The 22,895-nt window shown below is 40.9% G+C and overlaps 1 protein-coding gene across 5 annotated transcripts in view; it reads left to right on the top strand.

Annotated features, from left to right (window-relative positions):
* The first annotated feature begins 5,873 nt into the window (after nucleotides 1–5,873).
* The window catches only part of LOC122661456 (cleavage stimulation factor subunit 77), a 171,267-nt gene continuing 154,245 nt past the window's right edge, over nucleotides 5,874–22,895 (top strand). For 4 of the 5 annotated variants that reach the window (XR_006332890.1, XM_043856843.1, XM_043856845.1 and 1 more), the window contains exons 1-5: nucleotides 5,874–5,941; nucleotides 6,070–6,145; nucleotides 6,249–6,311; nucleotides 6,706–6,815; nucleotides 19,144–19,244. Coding sequence is in view for 4 of the 5 variants with exons in the window: in XM_043856843.1 (XP_043712778.1) it covers nucleotides 5,892–5,941; nucleotides 6,070–6,145; nucleotides 6,249–6,311; nucleotides 6,706–6,815; nucleotides 19,144–19,244 (400 nt within the window). In the remaining variant the exon portion in view is untranslated. The remainder of the gene's footprint in view (nucleotides 5,942–6,069; nucleotides 6,146–6,248; nucleotides 6,312–6,705; nucleotides 6,816–19,143; nucleotides 19,245–22,895) is intronic. The other variant, XM_043856844.1, reaches the window with a different exon arrangement.

The raw sequence follows: 22,895 nt of genomic DNA, 5'->3' as shown, positions 1-22,895 counted from the left end.
TTATGATATTTTGCTTAGGTTTAGGGTGTTTGTGATATTTTTGCATACTTAGAGGGTGTGTCCGTGAAATTTTCCCTATCATTAATTTATTAAGGCCTACAATGCAGCAAAATACCTCCAAAAAAATAAAATAAAAAGGGAACCAAGCAGCCAGGAGACATCACAAGCCACACAGGCCCGTGGCCAGTGGCCATGAAGGCGCAGAGGTCTGACAAAAAAAAAAAATGGAGCATTCATTTTTGCAACTATGGTACGCACAAAAAAATGCAGGCCATATTTCATGATGCGGCATTGCGGCCAAGCATAGCGAGGTGCGACGATTTGTGACAGTTCGCGACGCAACTAAGAACAATGGTTCTGATACCAATATTAATAAATGGACAGCATTTAGGAGTACCTGAACGATGTCGCAAATGTAGCGCAGACGAATCGAGACGTTCTTGATTAATAGTTGCACCAATGCATCACAAGTGGAGAGAACAAGTACAATTTTCTCGACAGATGATCGCAACAGATGTGATCTTCCACTGTCCAAATCTTAGAGCAGTGATGGAGGCTATTGAGATACACACACACACACAATCGGATAGGAGGAAGAAGAATACATAAGAGAGTTTTTAGGGAGAGACAAGAGAGTTTTTAGGGAGAGGCAGAGTTCGCTCGCACTAGGGAAGCAGTTGTAGATCTCTTATATCCGTAGCCTATTCCCACCCCCTCTTTAGGTATTTGAGTAAGAGTAAGAGACCCTAAGTGGCCCCTTCTCCAAGTAACTCTAAGTGGACCCTTATGGGTCCACGGTTGCCCCAGGTGGGAGCATGGATCGGGTGAAACTGGGTTACACTAACAATGGGGGCCAATGAGATTGTGCACAAAAGCATCAACATGGGTGATATTTCTGCCTTTCATGTGGGTATGAGCCGTCATTTTGCATGCCTTTGTGTCTATGCGTAGGGGCCATGCTGTCTTTTAGGTTTCTTTTTTCTCATTTTTTACTTTAACTTTTCTTTTCATTTCTGACATGGAGCTTTTCTTTAATATTATTGGCATTTTATAATTCAATTATTTTAACATGTATCTTATTTGAAATTTTTATAGAAGAAAGAACTCTGGCCAGGAGCGTGGTCTATGCCTGCACTCCCTTGTCTCTATCTCTCTCCTTCCTCTGTGAAAAAGACATCCCTATGGGGAGAGACATGGGGAAATAATCCTTTCCAATTCCCTAAAACTGTGCAGTGCGGCAGTGCTAGGTGGAGATGTCGACACATGGCAACTTGGACATCCAATGGTCCGAGCTCATTGACTTATGTTCAGCTTGGACCGTTGGATGTCCAAGCTGCTAGGTGTCGATATCTCTACCTAGCACTGCCGCACTGCATACTTTTAGGAATTAGAGAGGATTAAAATCCAAGAGACATAGAGAACATTGGACCAAGTCATGCCGGTGGCTCCCTTCGTGGGCCTATTGGCCATTTTAACTGATTTAAACCTTTACAGAGCCAACCAAACAGACCCTATGAATTATATACCTAATTCCTATTAGCGCCAGCCAAACAAGCCTTAAGGGCCTTGAGCATATAAATGGAACATTTCTTTTCTCAATCCTCATTCACTCTTCAACCCAAAAGAATTCTACATAAGAGAAAGAGAGGAAGAGAAAGAGAAGATGAGAAGGAAGATTGAGAGGAGGACCTTGCACCTAAGCTGCTACCTCATTAACTTACTCAAATCCAGCTAAGCTAAGAACTCTAAACTTTAATTTTATCTTCTCTTTGTTGATTTTCCTTTTGATTCATGATATAATCCAACCCTTTGTGCTCTAGAACATGCATGCATGATATTATGAGCCTTGCCCTAGCTAAATCTAGCCTATTTGGTTAGATACAATCTCCTAATTCTAGATTACTTTTTTTCCTTGTTAGTTCCTTTAAATTCATGTATTAATCTAACCCAACTCATCCTTGATCATGCATACATGGCATTGTCTTCCATGTTGATCTAATATTATGAGCCAAGCCCTAGCTGAATCTAGCCTATTTGGTTAGATACAATCTCTTAATTCTAGATTACTTTTTTTCCTTGTTAGTTCCTTTAAATTCATGTATTAATCTAACCCAAATCGTCCTTGATCATGCATACATGGCACTGTCTTCCATGTTGATCTGAATCAAACCCAAAGAGCATAATTTAGACTCATGAAACATCTAGAATCAACACAGATTCTGCCAAAGTTTGAGTTACAACCCAAAATTCTGCCATAAATGAAAATTAGGATGTTAACCATTAATTAAGCCATGCATTTGGGTAGAATTAACCCAATTATCATACTATACATATTCCCTAAGAAATTCAGACCATCTGGGCCTTAAAAGAGCAATTCTAGGCAAAGAAACCCCCAAGAATTCAAGTACTATAGCACTGCCGGATGGACAAGCCCGGACATCAGGATATGGGTGAGCCTGACCATTCGGATGTCTCTGCAGACCCTGGTTTGCCCTGTTTTGCTGGATTTTGGTTCCAAACCCTGTGAAGGGCCTACCTAATCCTTGTACCATTAAAATTAAGGCAAAAACCTTAAGAGAGTTGAACCTAGTAACTACATACATGATTTAATAACTTCTTACAAAGAAATCCTAATTAGTCTTATGAATCAATTAGGAGAGAAATCACTTGCACACGGTGAAGTTTGTTGGAATTTGGACCTTGAATCCTTAACAAACTTTTTCACAGATCAAGGTGAGTGAGATGAACATTGTTTTGTTTTAAGGAATGTTTTTGTAATAGATTAGATCTTTTGATTGTCATTCATGCATGAAAACTATATAAGGAATCTTGTAATTAAATTTTGTTTTGGATGGATGTGCATGGCTTAGTATATCTACTTGATGATTTGATATCCTAACACATGCAAGCTCTATTTTGTATGCATGTTACTTTAATCTTTTGTTTACTTATTTGAAAGCTAAGTTTATGTGGGTATATATATGCTTTTAGTTCCCTTCTTTTATTGGTTATTGAAATGCTGGAGATGTACTGCTGAAATTATGATTATATGTTGGACTTTCATGAATGAAAATGAATAGATAGGCGCTATAGTCGGCATGGAAGTAAAGGGCATGGTGAGCCGTAGTATGGGATGCGGGAACACCATGCACGTCATACTACACCATGTAGAATGCATTCGGTTAGGTATAATTGTATTCCTATGCTACGACCCTTACCAATAGGGGTTTAGGTATTGGTTGTCATAGCTCCTTGTTATATGAGGAATGAGAATGTTAAAAGAAAAATACGTGTTACTAGATTGGATTATTGACAAGAGAATGACTGCTACGTTGTGAGAAGTACTAGGGTAAGGATGACTATGGATATCGGGGTCTGCCAGATGCATGGTTGTACAACTCATTACCTAAACAGGCTCCATGCAACAATTAAGGTTACAACCTGGTGAGGTACAAAAGAAGCCGTGGATGTTTCTCCGAGTTGCTGTAGTAACATAAAACTTAGAGACTTAGACTTGCTGTTTGGTGGATTAAAGTATAAAATTGAATCTCATGCATATAGGTTCATACGTTGATGTGTATGCTTGTATGGTTTACTTTTACTCGTTGGGCTCAGTGGAGCTCATCCCCGTGGAATTTCCCTTTTTAGATGGTTTTGCAGATGAAGATATTCTTGTGTTGGAAGTTGAGGATGTTCCTGGTGCTGCTACCGATCATGATTATGCAAAGCTAGAGCCCAAAGGGCATGATCCTTCTTATGTGTGCGACTACTGCACAACTTAGTGATATGGCCTGAGGGACTTAGTTTCTCTTTTTGTTGTTATAGTTATTCTTTGTATAAATAAACCTTTCTGTAGTCCGATTGTAAAGTTTAACTAACGATCCTTATGTAATCAAATTATAAGTATTATTTAGAACTCTGATATAAAGTTGTAAATATGGTATTAGAGTTCGCTTTCCGCTGCATTGATTTCTCTGGATTGTGATGGTTGTTGAGTTGGAGTACTGCGTATGAGATCCTGGTGGTTGTTGGGGTGCCGGTTGGCATCCGGTCACACTGAATCCTCCCAGGGGGTGGGTTTGGGGCGTGACAGATTTTGTAACCTCTTTTTTTTTTTTTTTTCTTACCTTCCCCTTTCTCTGTTGAACAATTTGAAATAGGAACAAATTAAGTAATTTCACTTTTGATTCATAAGACTTATCTTAGATAAATGGCTCAACTTGAGCCAAAGCCGCAAAAAACATGGATGGCTTCAATCATTTAAGTCAAAACCCCATATCTTCTTCCACCCTTAGCAACTTGCAACTCAATGGAGTTCCACAAGTCAAACAGAGTAGTAGGTGCCGTGCAACCATTCTCCATTGCAAGGTACTTTTAACTCCATAAAATTGAAGGATTCCAAGAACCCAAAGAACAACGAAAAGAGCAAACGCTGATTTCCTTTACATGCAGCAAATGCAAACCTTGACAATGATATAAAGAAGCTTGTTGAGAGGGATAGGCTTCAACATTTATGGGGCGTCATTGTTGCTGAAGCCACTACTATGGTAGCCTCTAAAAGCAAACAATTCGTGAATCATCATTTCTTCCAAAATTTATGGTGAAAGAAGAGAAAAATTGAATAGAGCTAGGTTCTGTTTGTGGTTTGAATCTATACAACACCAGGCGGTTCTTGAATAATCAATGATCCGAAATACTTAAAGATAGAGAAAGAAAGATGAGGAAACAAAGATTTCGAGAAAAAGAGGGTTCAAGTTTTTGAAAAGAACCAGATATGATGGGCTTGAAGAATTGGGAATTCTTGTCTTTGATTTTGGTAATCATCTTTTGAAAAAAAAAAACGACCAGTTTTTAGAGTTGCAGCTCGTTATCGTTCTATTCGTTCTGTTCGTTCTATTCTTTGCAGGGGAATCGAAAAGCCAACTGTCTATTTCTTGTCTTTAGAGAAAGCATTGAACTTGCAATGGAATTGGAAGGCCACAACCTTCCTTGGTAATGAAAACCTGAAGGATTCTAGGACATTTGGCGATTCCCAAGCAGCTCAATGTAAAACATGGGTTTCCAATTTCGATTTCTTTGAGTCCAATGATGACAACTCAACAATCCATGGAGAGCATCATAGATAACGCCATTAATCAGATCTAAGCTTGATTGTTTCGTTTGAAGAATAGGTTGGAGATTGGAGTCAGATTAAGATACAATAGCATCATTTGGAAAATTTGAAACAAAATGGAGGATAATTATGGAAATGAAATTTGTTTCCATCTTGGGCTTTAGCCTTCATGACATGTCGGCTCAGACTAATCATAGACTTTTGAGTGAAGAAACCAATTTAATTTGCATTTACCTTATCTACCTTCCATTCAAGTGAATATTAGATATGTTAAGAGGCTGAAGTTTGGTTACAAATTCTGGTTGTAGATGGATTTTATAAAAAAAGGATTGCTGTGGAGCATGGTCCCTGTGCATGTTAGCATGTGTGGGAGTGTCAATGAGAACGTACGTTAGCATCATGGGATGGGATTTCTGCTCTTCATGGGGTGAGGCGGTCATTTTGCCATCCTCTGCGTGTGCGGTACACAGTACACTCCCTTCCGCAAAATAGAACTTTCTTTTAAAATATGCGTTTTTTTTTCGTATCTTTGAAAAGTTTGGAAAAACCGTATTTTTCAATAGAACGTTTCTATTATTTTCTGCAGATCTCTTTGGTAAGACTTTGTTTCTATAAAACGAAGTGCCTCTGTTATTTTCTCCTAACCCTCTCTCTTCTATACCCGCGGAAGCCCTCTTCTCAATCATCATTACTCAAATAATTGTAATCTAATTCGTCTGTGAAATCTTGCAAAATTTATAGCACCTGAAACTGGAACCGGATGTAATCTAGAGCAGCAATGGCGGAAGAAAGGAGAAATTCGATGCAAGATCCCAGCGGAGCCGAAACTAAAGTCTTTTTTTTTATCTCCTTTCTTTCTTTTTGGGTTTTAAATTTAAAATTTCTCTTTAACTGTCTCCATAAATCTCTGTTTCTGTCTCTCTTACTAAATGTGGTGTTCGTATTCTTTGGCATGAAAAAAAGGCGGCAGACAATCTTACTGTGGATAAATACAATGTTGAAGCTGCCGAGATTTTGGCAAACGAAACACTGGTGAGACAAGTCTCAAGTTAGCTGTGAAAAGTTCAATTGGTACAGTTGTTGAAGGGTTTATCGTTTGAGTGCTGAACTTGTATGAACTGGGTTGTATTTGCAGCATTTGCCCATCTCTGAGGCTGCCCCTATATACGAACAACTCTTGTCAACGTTTCCAACAGCTGTGAGCTCTTTTAAATGCTTTTTCATTGTCGGGTTTCTCTCGAATTAATTTTTAGATGGACTGAGATTTGAATTTCTTGACATATAAGATAGAGTTACATGCAAGAATATTAGTTTGTTGGTTATCAGCATGGAACATCAAGAATGGGCTTATATTGTTTTGCTTTCTTGTGATGGTTATATAATTAGACAATGTTTGAGAGAGAGCATGTTTGACCATAGTTTATGCAGTTTATACATTGCCCTTGAATTGAAGGTGTTTAATTTTCAGTTCTTCTCAAAAAAAACTTTGAATCTGCATGTTACCTATTTGTAAACGCAATGCTTCTATTTGACACTTCATTCACTGCATGGTATTGGATTCACAACTGAACTTGTCACACCCTTTACTGTAGGCCAAATTCTGGAAGCAGTATGTGGAGGCACACATGTTGGTAAATAATGATGATGCAGTAAAACAGATCTTCAGTCGTTGTTTGTTGAACTGTCTTCAAATTCCTCTTTGGTGAGACTTTTTTTTCCCCCGAAAAAAGTTTTACTTCATTATTATTGAATAATGATACTTATAGTAAGACTTTGAAATAACCTTGATATACCCTGGTTTATTAATATTTGTTGCTCTCACCTTCATATTTTAGTAACTGAATGGTGATGAATTAGTTATAGGAACTGATGGAGATACTTTTTATTTTTGTGATAGATGAAAATAATCACTTTTGGTGGAAAACATTAGGCGTATTGATCTGATAACATTTTAGGGGCTAAGCGTGTATATTGATTGCCTTTTGTCTTCTCCTGTCATTAAACATCAATTTTTCTTTTAATCCAAAGGGGGCAGGGTTGTTATCTGTAATGATACTTATTACAACTTCTGTTGTAATGACTAATGAGGCTGATTCAATTGCCAACAATGACCATAGGATTCTAATCCAGCGATCCTAGAGAAGCCACCCTCTCCGTGATCTTCCTTCTCTCTAGTGATCATATTCTTTTTCTCTGATTATAAGCATCTTCATCTCTGACTGAGTCTTCTTCCTCTTTGGAGACATCTTCGTCCTCTATGTTCACTTGAAACATAATGGTGGCAATATAAGACCCTACCCTAGTTTACAGAAATTAGGGTTTAGTTGCACATGACTAATTAGGGAAGAGTAGGGATGGATATCTATGGAGTCTGAGTTAAGGCTGAAATTAATTGACTGATATCAGAATATGAGAGAATCATATGGTGAGAACAAATAAAATTTAAAGGTTCAGAAGTTAGGTAATAATTTAGGGTTTAATGGAGATTTTTAAAAACTCACAAACTACGGTTTAGAACAGGCTGAAACAGGGGTCGAGTGGGCTGTTTAGTAGGGTGAATTTATGGCTAAAACTTGAGGAAATTCTGAAGTTTACAAATAGGGTGCAATGGGCTTGTTAGTCTTGCGGCCAGAACAGGGGATGGTGGTTATGCGGGGATGTTGGGTGGAATTTGGAGGCTAACAGAATAGATTAGAGAGAGTTATAGAAGATTCAAGGTGGCTGAAAATATGACTGAAAACAGTGTATGTGCAGTATTAGAAAAGGTAAGGGAACAGACCTGATTAATGGGATCTTCTGGGTTGATTTCCAGGAATTGAAGTAGACAGGCTTGAATCGCAGCAATCTCCCTTGCATGGTCAACGGAATTCCCAAGGGCCAAGGAGAATCCACTCCGAACATACTGAATCTGCACAGAATTGAGAAGCAAAGTAGCAAATAGCACTTCAATTATCATAAAACAATGCTTTACGATGAAGGGGTCAATCCCTATTTATAGATGCATCAGCCCAACAACATGAGTTCCAAATAAAACGAAAATCAGAACTGCTAGAAACTGAAAAAAAGAAACTAGTTGTCAGTCTAATAGCTACAACTGAGTTATGTCAGATTCTAGGAACCTATAACAGAAATAGAAACTAAATTCACACTGCAAAACAAAATTAGAAATTAAGTTCATATGCTGCTACTTCTGACATCCTTCTAGTGAGCCACTGGAAAGGGATGGAATCAGTGTTGTTTCTTGCCGTATTCTTCCTGCTTGCTGCATCACATAAGCCTTAACCATGAAACATTAAACCTTGAAACCCCATGATGCAGATTCATCACCCAAATGGGCTTATTTTATTAGGAATAAGTCTAGGGTTGGGATATATATATGTTGGGCCTTTGATCCCAAGGGTTTTCTATGTAATATGCCACTTTAATGAGCCTAAACTAGGGGTATATAGGTTGCATACGGGATTAGCCCAATACATAGTTTATTTTTATGTTTTCTAATTGAACCGGTTCAATTGATTCAATTTAAGCGATCATGTGACTTGGTTAAGTGATCATGTGACAATTTAAGTGGTCATGTGATGTAAGTTGGGCTGGATTAGGACTTTATAAGTCCAGCCATGTTTTGAGTCTATTTCCTTTAGTATTTTAGTTTCCTAGTCAATTTAAATTACCTAATAGGTTAGGGATAGGATTAGGCCATTCCTTTTTAGTGTCTAAGTCTATTTTTGAGTATTCTATATAAGTTTGTAAGGGAGGCCAGCATTGTACACGAATTTGATTAATGAAAAGCTTTTGTTTGCTGCCATTGCTGCTGCCCTGCTCTGTTGAGTGTTGCTCCTTGTGAGTGTGCATCCTTGTGGTTCTATCAAGGTGGAAAGGGACTGGTGGAATCCGGTTGACTCCTTACGCAGTGACGGCTGGGAGGATCTTCTTCAATTCGAAAGTGGTTCTATCCTTCACATCTGTTCAAGCTGCTGCCAGTGGAATCTCCAGTAAGTTTGACATCTAATTTCTTCTTCTAACCCCTCCATTCCCTCACTCCATTAAACCCTAAAACCTGCAACCGACTCTGCCCCCAACAACAGAATTTTACAACCCCTTCAAACCCTAATCTCTTTACATCATTAGGATCCCCTAAACCTGCATATTAAAACCCTATAAGCCCCTTTCCTAAAATCTGCCCCTAAACCCTAAATTTTACAAACAGTCCATTTTCATAAGACCTCCTACCCGAAACCCTAGATTTCCAATTTCATCCAAATCCATCCAGACCTACACCATTAGACTCCTAAAAACCTGCACATCTTTACCAAATAAACCCTAGTTTGAAACCCTAACCCTAACTTTTGCCCTAATTAACCAAATCTGCCCATTTTCGGCCAACCCTATTACATAACCCTATTCCCCTGGTTCCTAGTGGGATTTCTCCTATCTAGGACTACATTACCCCAAAGTTGACATGAAATCTTAAAGCCATCTAGAAAGAGATGAACCCCACAGTAAATAGTATGAGACATAAATTTGGGCATTCTTTTTTATTCTGTAGATGTTGTTTAATCCATAATATGTATTAAGTAATAATCTTTATTTTCTATGCACAAGGAGAGATTGAAATTTTTCTTTGTTTTGTTGAATGGGAAACAAGAATCCTTTTGGTCTTCTATTTGGTTTATTGGGGCTTACTTATATGGTCCTTTGTAGACTTGAGAATCCCCATCAAAGAAAAAAAGGAATTTTTTTTTTCATAAACCCGACCCTCCCCTTTGCCACCCCCTGTTAAATCTATTGACATGAGAAATAAAAAAAAGGCAGGAATTAAGCATGTTCCTCAAGGAGCCAAACCTTCTTTTTTTTCTTCAATGAAAAATACAAATGAAGGAATTCATAGGGTAATTGCCTTAGATTCACCCTCTATGGTGTTGGGGAAAGGGGGGGGGGGGAGGTTGGGTCTTTACTCTTTACCCTTACCTTATGGGGTTGGGTAATGCTTTGGTTTATGCCCTTACCCTAGAAGGTTAGGGTGAAAAATCCCTTTCCCTAGCTGTCAGCGGATAAATTTGTGAAGGGGTTACAGCCTGAATGATGCTCTTTTCACCATTTGGTTTGGGGATTTCATATGGGCTGGGGCTATGGTCTTAAGACTGAGTTTGGGTGGATTAGATGCAATAGTTATGGTCATATAAGCTGGGCTTTGACTTAATATAAATATGTATGTATTTAATTTGTATGTGTTGAATTACATATACTTGCAGATGAGGCAAACTTTTACCTCCCCATTTCTTATAGGGTATAAAATGCTTACCCTCACCCTTAAAACTAGAGACAGGTAAGGCAGGTAAATGGGTACCCATTATGACCTCTATATTTCACTTCAAAGTTGGGGCTGAAAGCTTTTTAGCTACACTTTTCCCTAAGGTGTGCCTTGATAATACCTCAAATGCCCTTTGAAACATTATAAGACACATATTGCAATTATTCATTTTTCGAATGAAAGTAAATTATTGATGGTGCATTTTTTGGACTGTGCATACAACTCAATTATTGCACTGTTAGAAGGACACTATATGGGTGTAGATGGTGAAAATAAATAGGCTTTTTATGGAAATCAAAGAGTCGGTGTTTGTACAATCAATTATTGCACTTGTTGGCTAGCTGTTGTATGTATTGCTCAGCATAGTTCCAGGTTTCGGTTTCGAGCCTGGTCAAAACCAGACTCCAAACCAAAATATTTTGTGGAACACTGAAATTGCGGTTGGAACATGGAAGGTTTCAGCTGCAAGTTTCAGTGGAGGGTCTTGAGGCCCGAATGGCCAAATTAGGTTCCAAAACTTCTAGGAAATCCTATTTTAGGCACTCTAAACATAGTGGAACCCTTAGATTTAAAAAAAACACACACCTAGATTGGTAGTTTGACTTTGGACCCTACTTTGGTAGTATACACTATACATTGCTGTATACAATCTCTAATATGTCCTATTCCACACAAAATTTAGTACTAGAACACACATAATTCAAATTTTTTTTTTTTGGGTGAATAAGTATATATTACCAAACCCAAGGAGGGGGCAGGAAGGAGAAAAAAAGGGGGGGGGGGGAAGGAACAAGGAGAGGGGAGGGAGAAGGGGGGAAAGGACCAAAATCAAGTCCTCCTTAAAATGGAAGGGGACTGTAAAAGACTGCTATTAAGACCCCAGGTAACAACAATGTGCCTGTTCCTTGGGGAGTCCATGAAAGAATGATGAGGGATAGTACTGATCTTGGAGGAAACTTCGAAGGAGATGTCTTTCCAAATTAAGTCAAAGGATCTAGATTTGGAAGTCCATCTCCTAAGATTCCTCTCCATCCTGATGTGATGCGCAACAGAGCCAAAAACCAGCTTGCCAATAGTGTCACAGATGGTGCTGCCTTTGAAGGCCTTGGTCAACCAAATACATTCTCTATCAAAAGGAAGATGTCTCCTGCTGCGGTGCCAGATGGTTGAGAGGGCTTGAATGCATTAGATCGGTTCTCCAATTTTCTTACACTTACTGGTATGGCATCTTCGGCATTCCTAAAGCCACCATCTAAGCCATGGAGAACCTCTTCTATGCTTTTCTTTGGAAAGGGAAAGAAACCTCCAAATTCCTGCATCCAATTAGCTGGAAATCCGTCTGTCTCCCCAAGGCAGAAGGGGGCTTAGGCATTCGCCGCATTCAGGACTCTAACACTGCTGGAATCCTTAAGCTTATCTGGAAAATCTCTTCAAAGCACGATTCCATCTGGGTCAACTGGGTGTACTCTCATCTCCTCTAGAATGATTCCATTTGGTTTGTCCCCATCCAAGCCATAACGAACAACATAGTTAAAGATTTCACTGCAATTTCAGCGAAATTTTGTAAAATATTTCAGTTTTGACATTTGTCAAAATGAAATATAGTGTGATAATGAAGAAATACAAGATTTTGGGCAAAATTTTGGTGTTTTGCCGAAATTTCGATGATATGTACCATTTCGGCGAAATTTCGACCAAAACTATACTTTAACTTTATAATAAATACCATACTTTTAAATTTTGCTGATTCCGCTAACCACACACTGGATCATCATCTGTGTACAACAACTTCTCATTCCCGGGCCCCTAACCATACATGTCAATGCCGGCTCCAGTTCCACAGCCACCATCCAACTGCAGTGGCTCTCGTTCGAGTTCTTCACGGTTCAACAATCTATACCCTAGATTAGGGTACCTCCAGTAGGTTGATGATTTCATTTATAGGGTTGTTGTGGAGGACTTCTAATGCAAAAGTCGACCTTGAACCAGTGAGAAACCGGTGAGAGATCGACTACAGCCAGGATCAACACGATACGGATCTATTAATGGTGTGCAAAAGTAGCAACAATTTGGGACAACATCAGCAGCACTCGATTGACCTTCTAGACAGAAGAGTGCTCACACAATAGCCCTGGTTCGATTGGAAGTAGTAGCAACAGTCTTGGGGTCAATAGAGGGATGGATTCAGATCTTCAGATTGTGTTCTCAGTAGTTGTTGTAGTCACAGGTAGAAGCAGCAGTCAGAAGGTATAAGGGAATCTTAGTAGTCTTCAGTTGAGGTTTCCAGAAGCAGCAACAGTCATAAATAGCAGTAGTCACCAACAGGGAATCTAATCGAGCAGGGTAGGAGCAGCAATGGAGATCGAAAAGGGATAGGGAAGAAGAGAAGATAGAAGAAGGGGGTAGGGGGATGGGCCTCTCACCCACAGCTATCTTAGCTGTTGCAGCATAGGAGGAACTCCCATACACGATGGCTAAAGTGGCCAAAATATTCTTTTCTCTAAATTAGACTTTCATTAAAATCTGATGCCTTTTAATAGGCAGGTTTACAATAGAGCTTCCAAAAATAAAACTAAACTAAAATACAAACTCAATAAATTAGAAACTATTAAATCCTTAGAGAAATTAACTAAATCTACTTGGCTTTATAATTCAGCTACAAAATAAAAACTAAACAAATTAGAAACTAAAGCCTACTTACTAAATCTGAAATTAGAAACTAAATTAAACTTCTAAATCTCCACACATAGACAAAATTGACTATTCTGAAAATTCTTCATGCAATCTAGTCTTGGGCCCCACAGGATCTTCTAATAATATCACATCAAGGCAAAATAAGGGGCTGTGACACTGGTCTTGTGAACAGTGACATGAACAGTGTTTTGGCCTCTTTTCTTCATATTTCGATCTACATCAACTTCGAGCATTTCTTCCGCCAAACTATGACATGGGCAGTATTTGTGAGACAATCGGACGATAACTTGCTTTGGCAGGCATCAACAACAACATTCTAGTGGTTTTGATCTTGCCCGGAACTTAATGTGGTACTAGGACTCTAGGATGGGCACAGGGGTGACTTGCTTCTTTCTTTACTCCCATATCTTTGACTTTTTGTAATGAACCATGTATGATATATAACATTTGGTAATTATGAAATGGTTTATTTCATTCCTAATGCATATTTAAGTTGTTCTTCAATCTCCATTGCTGCTCCTACCCTGCTCGATTCCCTGATTCCCTGTTGGTGACTATTGCTATTTATGACAGTTGTTGCTTCTGGAAACCTCAACTGAAGACTACTGAGATTCCCTTATACCTTCTGACTGATGCTTCTACCTGTGATTGCAACAACTACTGAGAACACAATCTGAAGATCTGAAGCCATCCTTCTACTGACCACAAGACTGTTGCTGCTACTTCCAATCGAACCAGGGCTGTTGTGTGGACACTCTTCTGTCCAGTAGGTCAATTGAGTGCTGCTGCTGTTGTCCCAAATTGTTGCTACTGTTGCACACCATTAATAGATCTTTATCGTGTTGATCCTGGCTGCAGTCGATCTCTCACTGGTTCGAGGTCAACTTTTGCATAGAAATCCTCCACAACAACCCTATAAATAGAATCGTCAACATACTGGAGGTACCCTAATCTGGGGTATAGATCACTGAACCGTGAAGAACTCGAACGAGAGCCACTGCAATTGGATGGTGGTTGTGGAACTGGAGCCGGCATTGACATGTATGGTTAGGGGCCTGGGAATGAGAAGATGTTGTACACAGATGATGATCCAGTGTGTGGTTAGCGGAATTAGTAAAATTTAAAAATATGGTATTTATTATAAAGTTAAAGTATTGTTTTGGTCGAAATTTTGCCGAAATGGTACATATCATTGAAATTTCGGCAAAACATTGAAATTTTGCCCAAACTCTTGTATTCCTTCATTATCGCACTATATTTCATTTTGACAAATGTCAAAGTTGAAATATTTTACAAAATTTCGCTGAAATTGCAGTGAAATCTTAAACTATGTTGTTCATTATGGCTCAGAATGGTCGTCCCCTTGATATCCCCTCTGTCAATGCCTTTAATGATTGCATCGATGAAATTGGCATCAATGATTTGCATTGGTCGGGGTCTCCCCTTACCTGGCACAATAGGAGAGTAGGCCCTGATCGGATTGCCTGCAAAATTGATCGTTTCCTCATCAACGATGCTTGGATCTCCTCCTTCCCTAATTCCCATGCCTCCTTCCTCCTCCCTGGTTTGTCCGATCATAGCCCCTATCACCTCCTCATTCAACCCTATTCCTCCTTTTGACCCAAAGCTCTTCTAATTCTTCGATATGTGGACCTCTCACTCCCTTTTCCTCCCCACCGTCCGCGAGGCTTGGAACAAGCGTGTCTATTGCTTCTCCCTTCCCCTCCTTGCCTTCGCAAAAAAGCTTCGGAATACCAAAGTTGCTCTTAAAGCTTGGAATTCCTCCTCCTTTAGGCTTTCTTCTTGCCGTTCTAATCTCTCCCTTGTCTAATCCCAGCTCCAGTTGGATATGCTCAATTCTTCGCTTGCTGAGGAAGAGAAAAGGCTCTCCTGTGAGTTATATTCTCTCTCCTATCAAAAAGCGAGTTTTCTCCGTAAAAAATCCCGCATTAAATGGCTTGAGCTTGGATACTCTAATTCGTCTTACTTCTATCGTTCTTGAAAAGCCCACTCCAACTCAAACTCCATTACTAGGCTCCCCTGCCGGATTCTTCCCCCTCATTTTTGGATTTCCTTCAATCCATTCCCTCGGATGAGGAAATCCTAAAAGCTGCTCTCTTGCATAAGTCTAACTTGGCCCCTGGCCCTGATGGATTCAGTATGGGGTTGTTCTCGGCCAGTTGGGACATCCTCAAAGATGATCTCATTAAAGCTATCCGCAGTTTCTTCTATAATCCCAGCTAGCTCCCGCGCATTAATCAAACTTTCCTCTGCCTCATTCCCAAAAAAGAGGGTGCCTCATCCTTGTTAGATTTCAGGTCTATCTCCTTCTGCAACCTTCTCTACAAATTCATTGTCAAAATTTTGGCTGATTGTCTTCAATTGGTTACTCCCTTTTTGGCCAACCCAAATCAATTTGCCTTCATCTTTGGCAGAAGCATTGCTGACAACATCTTCCTTTGTGCGGAGATCGTTCGGGGTTTCGATTGTAAATCGCATTCCCTTGCCGCCCTCTTGAAGATTGACATCCATAAAGCTTGTGACTCCCTTCGTTGGGACTTCATTTGTTGGGACTTCATTTGTGATGTCTTAACTTAGATGTCCTTTCCCCCTATCTTTGTCCGTTGGATTCATTCCTACATCTCTTCCGCTTGTCGGTCAATGTCAACGGCTCCCCTGCTGGATTCTTCGCCTCGAAAGTTGGCATCTGTCAAGGTTGCCCTCTGTCTCTTTTCCTCTTGACCCTTGCTCTTGAGGTCCTTTCTAGGAGCATTCAAGCTAAAACTGACTAGCATCTCATCTCTCCCATCCCCAAGTGCAAGACTCTCAACCTCACCCATCTTGCTTTTGCTGATGATCTCATGATCTTCTCCAAGGCTTCCCCCTCCTCTATCTCTTCAATCATGTCCTCCCTTCTCCTCTTTGAGTCTCTCTCGGGTCTTCGCTTTAACCTCATGAAATCGCAAATCTTTCTTTCGGGGGTCTTTGACCAAGACAAAACCAACCTACTTGGGTTCCTTCTAGTGAAATACCTTGGTCTCCCCCCAATTCCTGCCAGGTTGACTGGGCATCACTGCGCCCCTATGTTATTTATCCGTAAGAGGCTCCAAGTTTGGAAGGGCAAATTCCTTTCCTACGCGGGTAGGATTGTTTTGATCAAATCTGTCTTCCAATCTTCTTACATCTTCTAGACTTCTAGTGTGGTATCTATGGGCTTCTTAAATCCACAATTAAAGCTATGGAATCTCTTTTCTTTGCCTTCTTTTGGAAAGGCCTAGAGTCCTCCAAATTCCTCCATCCGATTAGCTGGGAAGCAATCTACCGCCCCAAATCTGAAGGTGGTCTTGTCATCCGTCGAATCCGAGATTATAATATAGCAGGTCTTCTCAAGCTAATATGGAAAATCTCTACCAAACTGGATTCAATTTGGGTTAATTGGGTATACTCTTACCTCAAAGATAATTCCATCTGTGGCTAATTCCTGGGTTTGGCGTAAAATCCTCCTCCTTTGTCCTTTAGCCCTTAGTGCCACCCCCTATGGGATTGTTGATAGATCCTCCACCTTCCTCTAGCTTGACCCTTGGCATCCCTCTGGAGTCCATTATAATACCTTAGGTGCCTGCGGGGTTTACTCTACTGGTATCCCCAAATCCACCCTTCTCTCCTTTATCATCTCCAATGGATCCTGGACCCCCCTCTCCTTTCCCCCCGTCTCTCTTAGGTCTGGGCCTCTCCCCCCCCCCCCCCCCCACATCCCTCTCATTCGGACAAAGTTATCTGACTCTGCTCCCACACTGGTATCTTTACCTCCCGCTCTGCTTGGGATTTTGTTAGACCCCATGGCCCTTCTATTCCCTGGCATGATCTTGTTTTGTTTAAGGGCCACATCCCTAGACACTCCTTCAATGTCTGGAGATCCCTCAACTATTGCTTCCCCACTTTTTATCCTTTCTCCTTCTACGCCACAGCCTTGTCTCCCCCTCCTGTATCCTTTGCTGGAATGGAACCGAGGACATCGACCACCTTTTCCTTTCTTGCCCCCCTAGCCTCCTCTATTTGGAAAAAATCTTTACAATCCATTTGGCCCCGCTGTAGGCACCCCCTTCCCTTTGCTCGATAGTGGCTTTGGCTTGATAGGTCCTTTTCTGGTAGCTCTATTTGCGATACTATTGGCAAGCTTGTGTTTGGGATTGTTATATCCCATATCTGGATGGAGCGGAACCTTCGTAGATGGACCTCCAATTCCCGGTCCCTTGACCTGATTTGGAAAGCCATCTTCTTCGATGTCAGCTTCAAGCTTCACTTGCTTCCCTATGGCTCTCTTATTGACTCCCCAAGGAATAGGCTCATTGTTGTTACCTGGGCTTAGATTCTTCTGTCTTTTGCCCCCCTCGCTAGGCCCTCTTGGCCTTGGGTTTGTATAGTTTTCCCCCCCTTTTCTCCCTATGTGTATTCCCCCCTTTCTTTCTCCTCCCTTCGGGGTTTTAGTAATGAGTTATTTATTCATCAAAAAAAAAAAAATAAAAAAAAAATCTTGAACTATGTTGCTTAGATGAGTCAAAGTTTTTTATTTAAAAATTCTCTAGTTTTGTTGCCTTAAAATTTTATTTTGGGGGAGAGGGTTCTCTGAGGCAACGGGTGGGGGAGCCAGCCAATGGGAAGCATGGAACATGGTTTGACAAAAGGGGACGGAGAGAAGAGAGAGTGTCAGGAGGGTAGGAGGGAAGAGATTACAATCGTATCATACATGTTAAATTTGTATTTTATCATATAGTATTTTCAACATTTATTATAACATGAGATTACAAATAGGATGTACATTTTTCATTTTCTAGGAGAGTTATATAAATCGTAGTTATGTAGAGATGGTAGTTTTTTTTAGGAGTGGGGGGGGGGGGGGCACATATATAGGGTAATAGAAAACAATTTGGGGCCATGTTGCCACTTGCCACCATGTGGTATTACTCTCCATTAATACTTACCAAGGGATTTTGAAAATTTTAGGGGGATGGAGGGCAGCTCTGCCCCTGGATGCTATAAACCCAAAGGAATCTGCAAAAGGAACAGCTGAAACACCTCTGCTCCTTAAAATTGAATCCAAAAAATATCTTTAGAACCTACCGGAATTTTTTTTTTCTTCCATATGATTTTAAAAGCTGTTGCATTTCTTTCTAACCATATGCTCGAAGCCACTGCAAATAGGAACAGCGATCACAACTGTTTGCCTCTTCTGAGGAATCCATTATCCTTCCAGGTCCTTAACATACTTCTGCAGAATCCATTACCCTTCTAGCTCCTTACATCTGTAGAATCCATTACCCTTCCAGCTCCTTAATATATTTGTAAAGAAAGACTGCGAAACTAATTTGACTTGCGAAGAAACCATGAAGGTAACGATGAGGCTGTTGCAATTTATCCAAAGAATCCAAATGGTCTAGCTTTTGGTTGTTCTTATGGGATAAAATATACTTGTTTGCTTCAAACCTCCCAGTTGTGAAAAAATCAGAGATTGTGTGTGAGTTTTCATCTAGTGAAAGATTAGCACACTGAAGGATTTAAAACTCGGGATCCAAGATTGGATCAGATTGTGTTGATCCTGATCTTTCCTGAGTTGAGTCAGCTGTAGTGGCCATTCGTGGCCAAAACAACATGGAAGCAGGGGTAAACAGTCCTTGTCTGCTGATTTTTTGGGGTGGGTGGGTGGTGGTGGTGGTGGAATTGTCATTGAATTGGATTGGTAGATCGGCCTCTACGGATCTCATGTTGACTTGGCCAAGTTGTCCAATCCCGATACTTGAAGGCATGTCTACACTTCAATAAAGATAATTCCGTACATGCAATTGGTTTGTTCACTCATCACTTCAGAAAAATAGTTCTTCTTACCCCTTCGTTGCCTGCCTGTCTTTACTAACGACTAATTAGAAAATCTTAACTTTGTCTGGTCAGGAAAAGAACTGCTAGCAGTACATTCATTTGTCTTAATGCTTCATGCAATCTAACTGTTTTGTTGATGTTGAATTTACAGGCGGTGCTACATTCGTTTCATCAGGAAAGTAAATGAAAAGAAAGGTGCAGAGAATCAGGAAGAGACTAGGAAAGCTTTTGATTTTATGCTAAGCTATGTTGGTAGGTATCAGATTTGCTTTCCTAGATGTTGGTTTTTGGTACTCAATTACCTTAATATACCGGTCAATACATTGATGGAGCTTGATAGTTAAGACTATGAGATATGGGTTCCAGGATAAGTAAGGTAGACTTGATGCACCAAATAAAAAGGAAATGGCTGGATGTAGTTAAAGAGGTGAAGAACACAGAGAAAAACCTGCAGAAGGGAACAAGTAGCTGGGTCATTTCTACATTCTGGTTGATGAAGATTATGCCAACTTTTTTGGCTGTCTTCTAAGATTTAGGATTTAATTGTGGGGCTGGGAAAAATGTGGTCGGGACTCAGCATTTGAAATGTTCTGTTGCTTTTTGTGTGAAAAGTCATCGGAGGTTTCTTTGGACTGGGGTTCTGGATGGTTGCTGATGGTGATGGTGATGGTGAGGCAAGACATTTTGGTTCATATATGTCTTGTGCCTGAATTTTGGCGATATGTAACTGAGAATCTAAAAATAATGTATCAGTGTGGTTTTCAGAATTCTGCATTATTACATTCTGTAGAGCCAATATGGTGCTGTTGCCTATATATCTAGGTACATATGTGTATATCTATGTATTTGAAAGGTGGCAAAAGGTTTTCTAGGTGGTACCTAGATTTCTATGCTCAGTGACCTCTTCAGTTTTAGCCATCTAGAGGATTGTTATGCCCATCCATTAGATATGGGACACCATTGATTGACCATAATTCGGGTTTTGAAGTCCACCTCAGCTGTATGGCTCACCATGCATTGGACTTTCCCCCCTGTGATAACCATCACAATATATAGTTTTATATTATGGGCAAAGGTTCTCTGAGCCGATGGAGTGGGATGGAATCCCAGAAACAGTGAAACTGAAATTAAACCCAATCGATTTGGCCTGAAACTTGTATCAGACATCTGATTCAATAATCTAAATCAAACCCCCTAACTATTAAAACAATCCAAAGGCTGGATTAAAAGTAAATTGACAATCCTAAATCTGAAATACCAAAAACTCAGAAATATAATGATTATTGAATAGCAGCATAACCAGAACTCAGAATGCCCCAGATTTTGGGTCGAGTTCTACACATGATCAGCCCTGAAATTCCCAAAATATTGGCCAAACCAGTTCAGTAGATCAGCATGTGATTGCTGATAGATTTGACTGAAATAGAGACTTAAAACAGGGTATCTGCCAGTCAATAGAATAGGAGTTGATGCTGTTTAAATCTCCAGATGTCTATAGGCAGAATACTACACCGAATTTGAGAGGTATAATAATATCAAATAGGAATTAAAACTGACAAGTAAAATAGCTAATCGATGGAGTATCAACACCGTACCGGAATAGAGGGAAAACATAGCATAGAAGACTAGAAAAGTAGAAGAACCTGCGGATCAGCTGATCGCTACTAATGGCTTCTCACCTCAAAACTGATTCACACAGCTCATGCACAAGGCAAACTCCATATTTTTCAATATCTAAATCCTGAATGGCTTTAGCAGCCTTACAATATTTATATAGGCTGAAATGTAAACTCCTATTCTAACTAGGAAAACTGAATGCAAATTTCTACTATGAATAGGAGTACTGAAAAGCTATTAAAACTTTGCTGAAATAAAAGAACAACTAATAACTAACTATTTCTACTTAAACTAGGAATTAAACTAAGCTACTAGATCTTAAGGCCTTTTGATTTCAAAGTTGATCTCGATAACACCAACTTGGGGTCAATCCCTGCTTTTGTCTCATCCATCAAAACAATATCATTAGCAAGGACCTGATTGCAGATGGTTCTCCGGCAATGACTCCGCCTTCCCCGACAGCCCTGCTCGCTGCCTGCCCCGATGCTTCCCCCCTGCACTACCCCCCTCCCCTGTAACTTCCACTTTCCCCTCTCTCTGTCTTGCCGCCGCCAACCAAAAAGCACCCACCATTGCTGCCTTCCCCCCTGCTCCCTGTTTCACCTGCATTAACCTCTTCTCCTCCCCCCAGCCCTGCACATCCTCAAAACTCCCCTCCACCCACCACTTGGAGTTCCCTCTTCTCCGGCACCCCCTCTACCACCTCTGACCGACACTCCCTGCACTTTGTCCCTCCCACTATCGTTGACGACTCTAAGGTAGTCTTCTGTCCAAAGGGCCTGCTTGATGATGAGATCTCCAAATGGCACTGCTGCCTCGTGGGCATAGTTGTCACGGCATCACGGCGATCCAAGTCGGTGGAAGGGTGTCACGTCGATATATCGACATGTCGCCCGCCATGGCGTTGCCATGGCGAGCATGTCGACCATGTTTAATTTTTTATTTTCTGTATTTTTAATGTCATTTAGTATGCTATAATATATGTCCTATAACATCAAAAATCAACATGAAAGTGTACCACACTACTACTAGTATACTATGCCACTATGGTTTAATTCATGAAAGTGTAACTAATATCCATTAGTGTATATGAAAGTATGAAAAATTGAAAATATAGATTAACCTGTCAAAATATCGACCGATATGCCAACATATCGTGGTATGGCGTCCATGGCGTCGCCATGGAAGCCATATCGAACGATATATTTACATCCACCATGGCGTAGCTCGATATGCCACCTCTCCCAGCGCCAGGACGCCATGGCGGCGCTATGGCGACGCCATGACAACTATGCTCGTGGGGCACTTTCTTGGTGCCCGTCCACCCTTCCATGTTGTCAAATCTTCACTGCAAAAGCAATGGTGCACGGCAGGGGCTGTCTTCACTTACCTTCTATCCAGCGGCATCTTCATCTTCAGATTCTCCGACGACTCCGACAAGTCTCGTGCTTTGGAGGATGGTCCATGGCTGGTTGGCAAGAAACCGATATTCCTTCGGCAATGGGACCATCGCTCCTCTCTCAACAAAATCGATCTCAAATCCATCCCTATCTGGGTCAGTCTGCCTGGCCTTCCATTTCACTACTGGTGTGCCTCTGGACTCAGCCTCGTCGGATCGACCATCGGCAACCCTCTCTTCTCCGATGAGCGCACCAAGAAAATGGATCGTCTCTCCTTCGCATGCATCTGCGTGGAGATCTCTGCAGAAGATCCTCCCCCTGACTTTGTCCTCATCCAAGAAGAAGATGGCCATTCTTTCTCCCAAAGGGTGACTTACGAGTGGCTACCCCACTATTGCTCCATCTGCAAAACATTCGGCCGCCCTTCGAAACAGTGCTTTCCGGTTGTTGATGCCTCTGTTGATGTCACTACTGCTCTGTCGTCTCCCTCGATCACTGCCACAATTCCATTGGAAGAAGCCGAGACCACAGTCGATGCCTCTACAGCAGCACTGCTTACGGTGGAGGAGGTTGAAGCCCTTGGGGAAGAACTTCAGATGGCCGGAAAAAAGTCAGGAAACGCCACCGGAGAAGCTTGCGTGACGCCAGTGAGGTTTCCGACCATGGCGACTCCCCCGATGTTCACCTACCTCGTGGATCAGTTGACGTTGACCACAACAGATTCGTGGTACTTCGGACCCTTGATATTGGCGATGATAGTGATGTTGCAGCCTCGATTGCTCCTCTTAAGACCTACCTGAACTGTGACGACGAACTGCAGGCTTCCCCTGTCGTTACCTCTGCAAAACCCCTTTTGCTTTCGTCCAGCTCCCCTTCCCCTTTTGGA

The sequence above is a fragment of the Telopea speciosissima genome, chromosome 5 (genome assembly GCF_018873765.1).
Source record: "Telopea speciosissima isolate NSW1024214 ecotype Mountain lineage chromosome 5, Tspe_v1, whole genome shotgun sequence".
In the NCBI taxonomy this organism is placed as follows: domain Eukaryota; kingdom Viridiplantae; phylum Streptophyta; class Magnoliopsida; order Proteales; family Proteaceae; genus Telopea; species Telopea speciosissima.
Note: the sequence above shows the minus strand (reverse complement) of the source record. Positions and strands in the feature narration are given on the sequence as shown.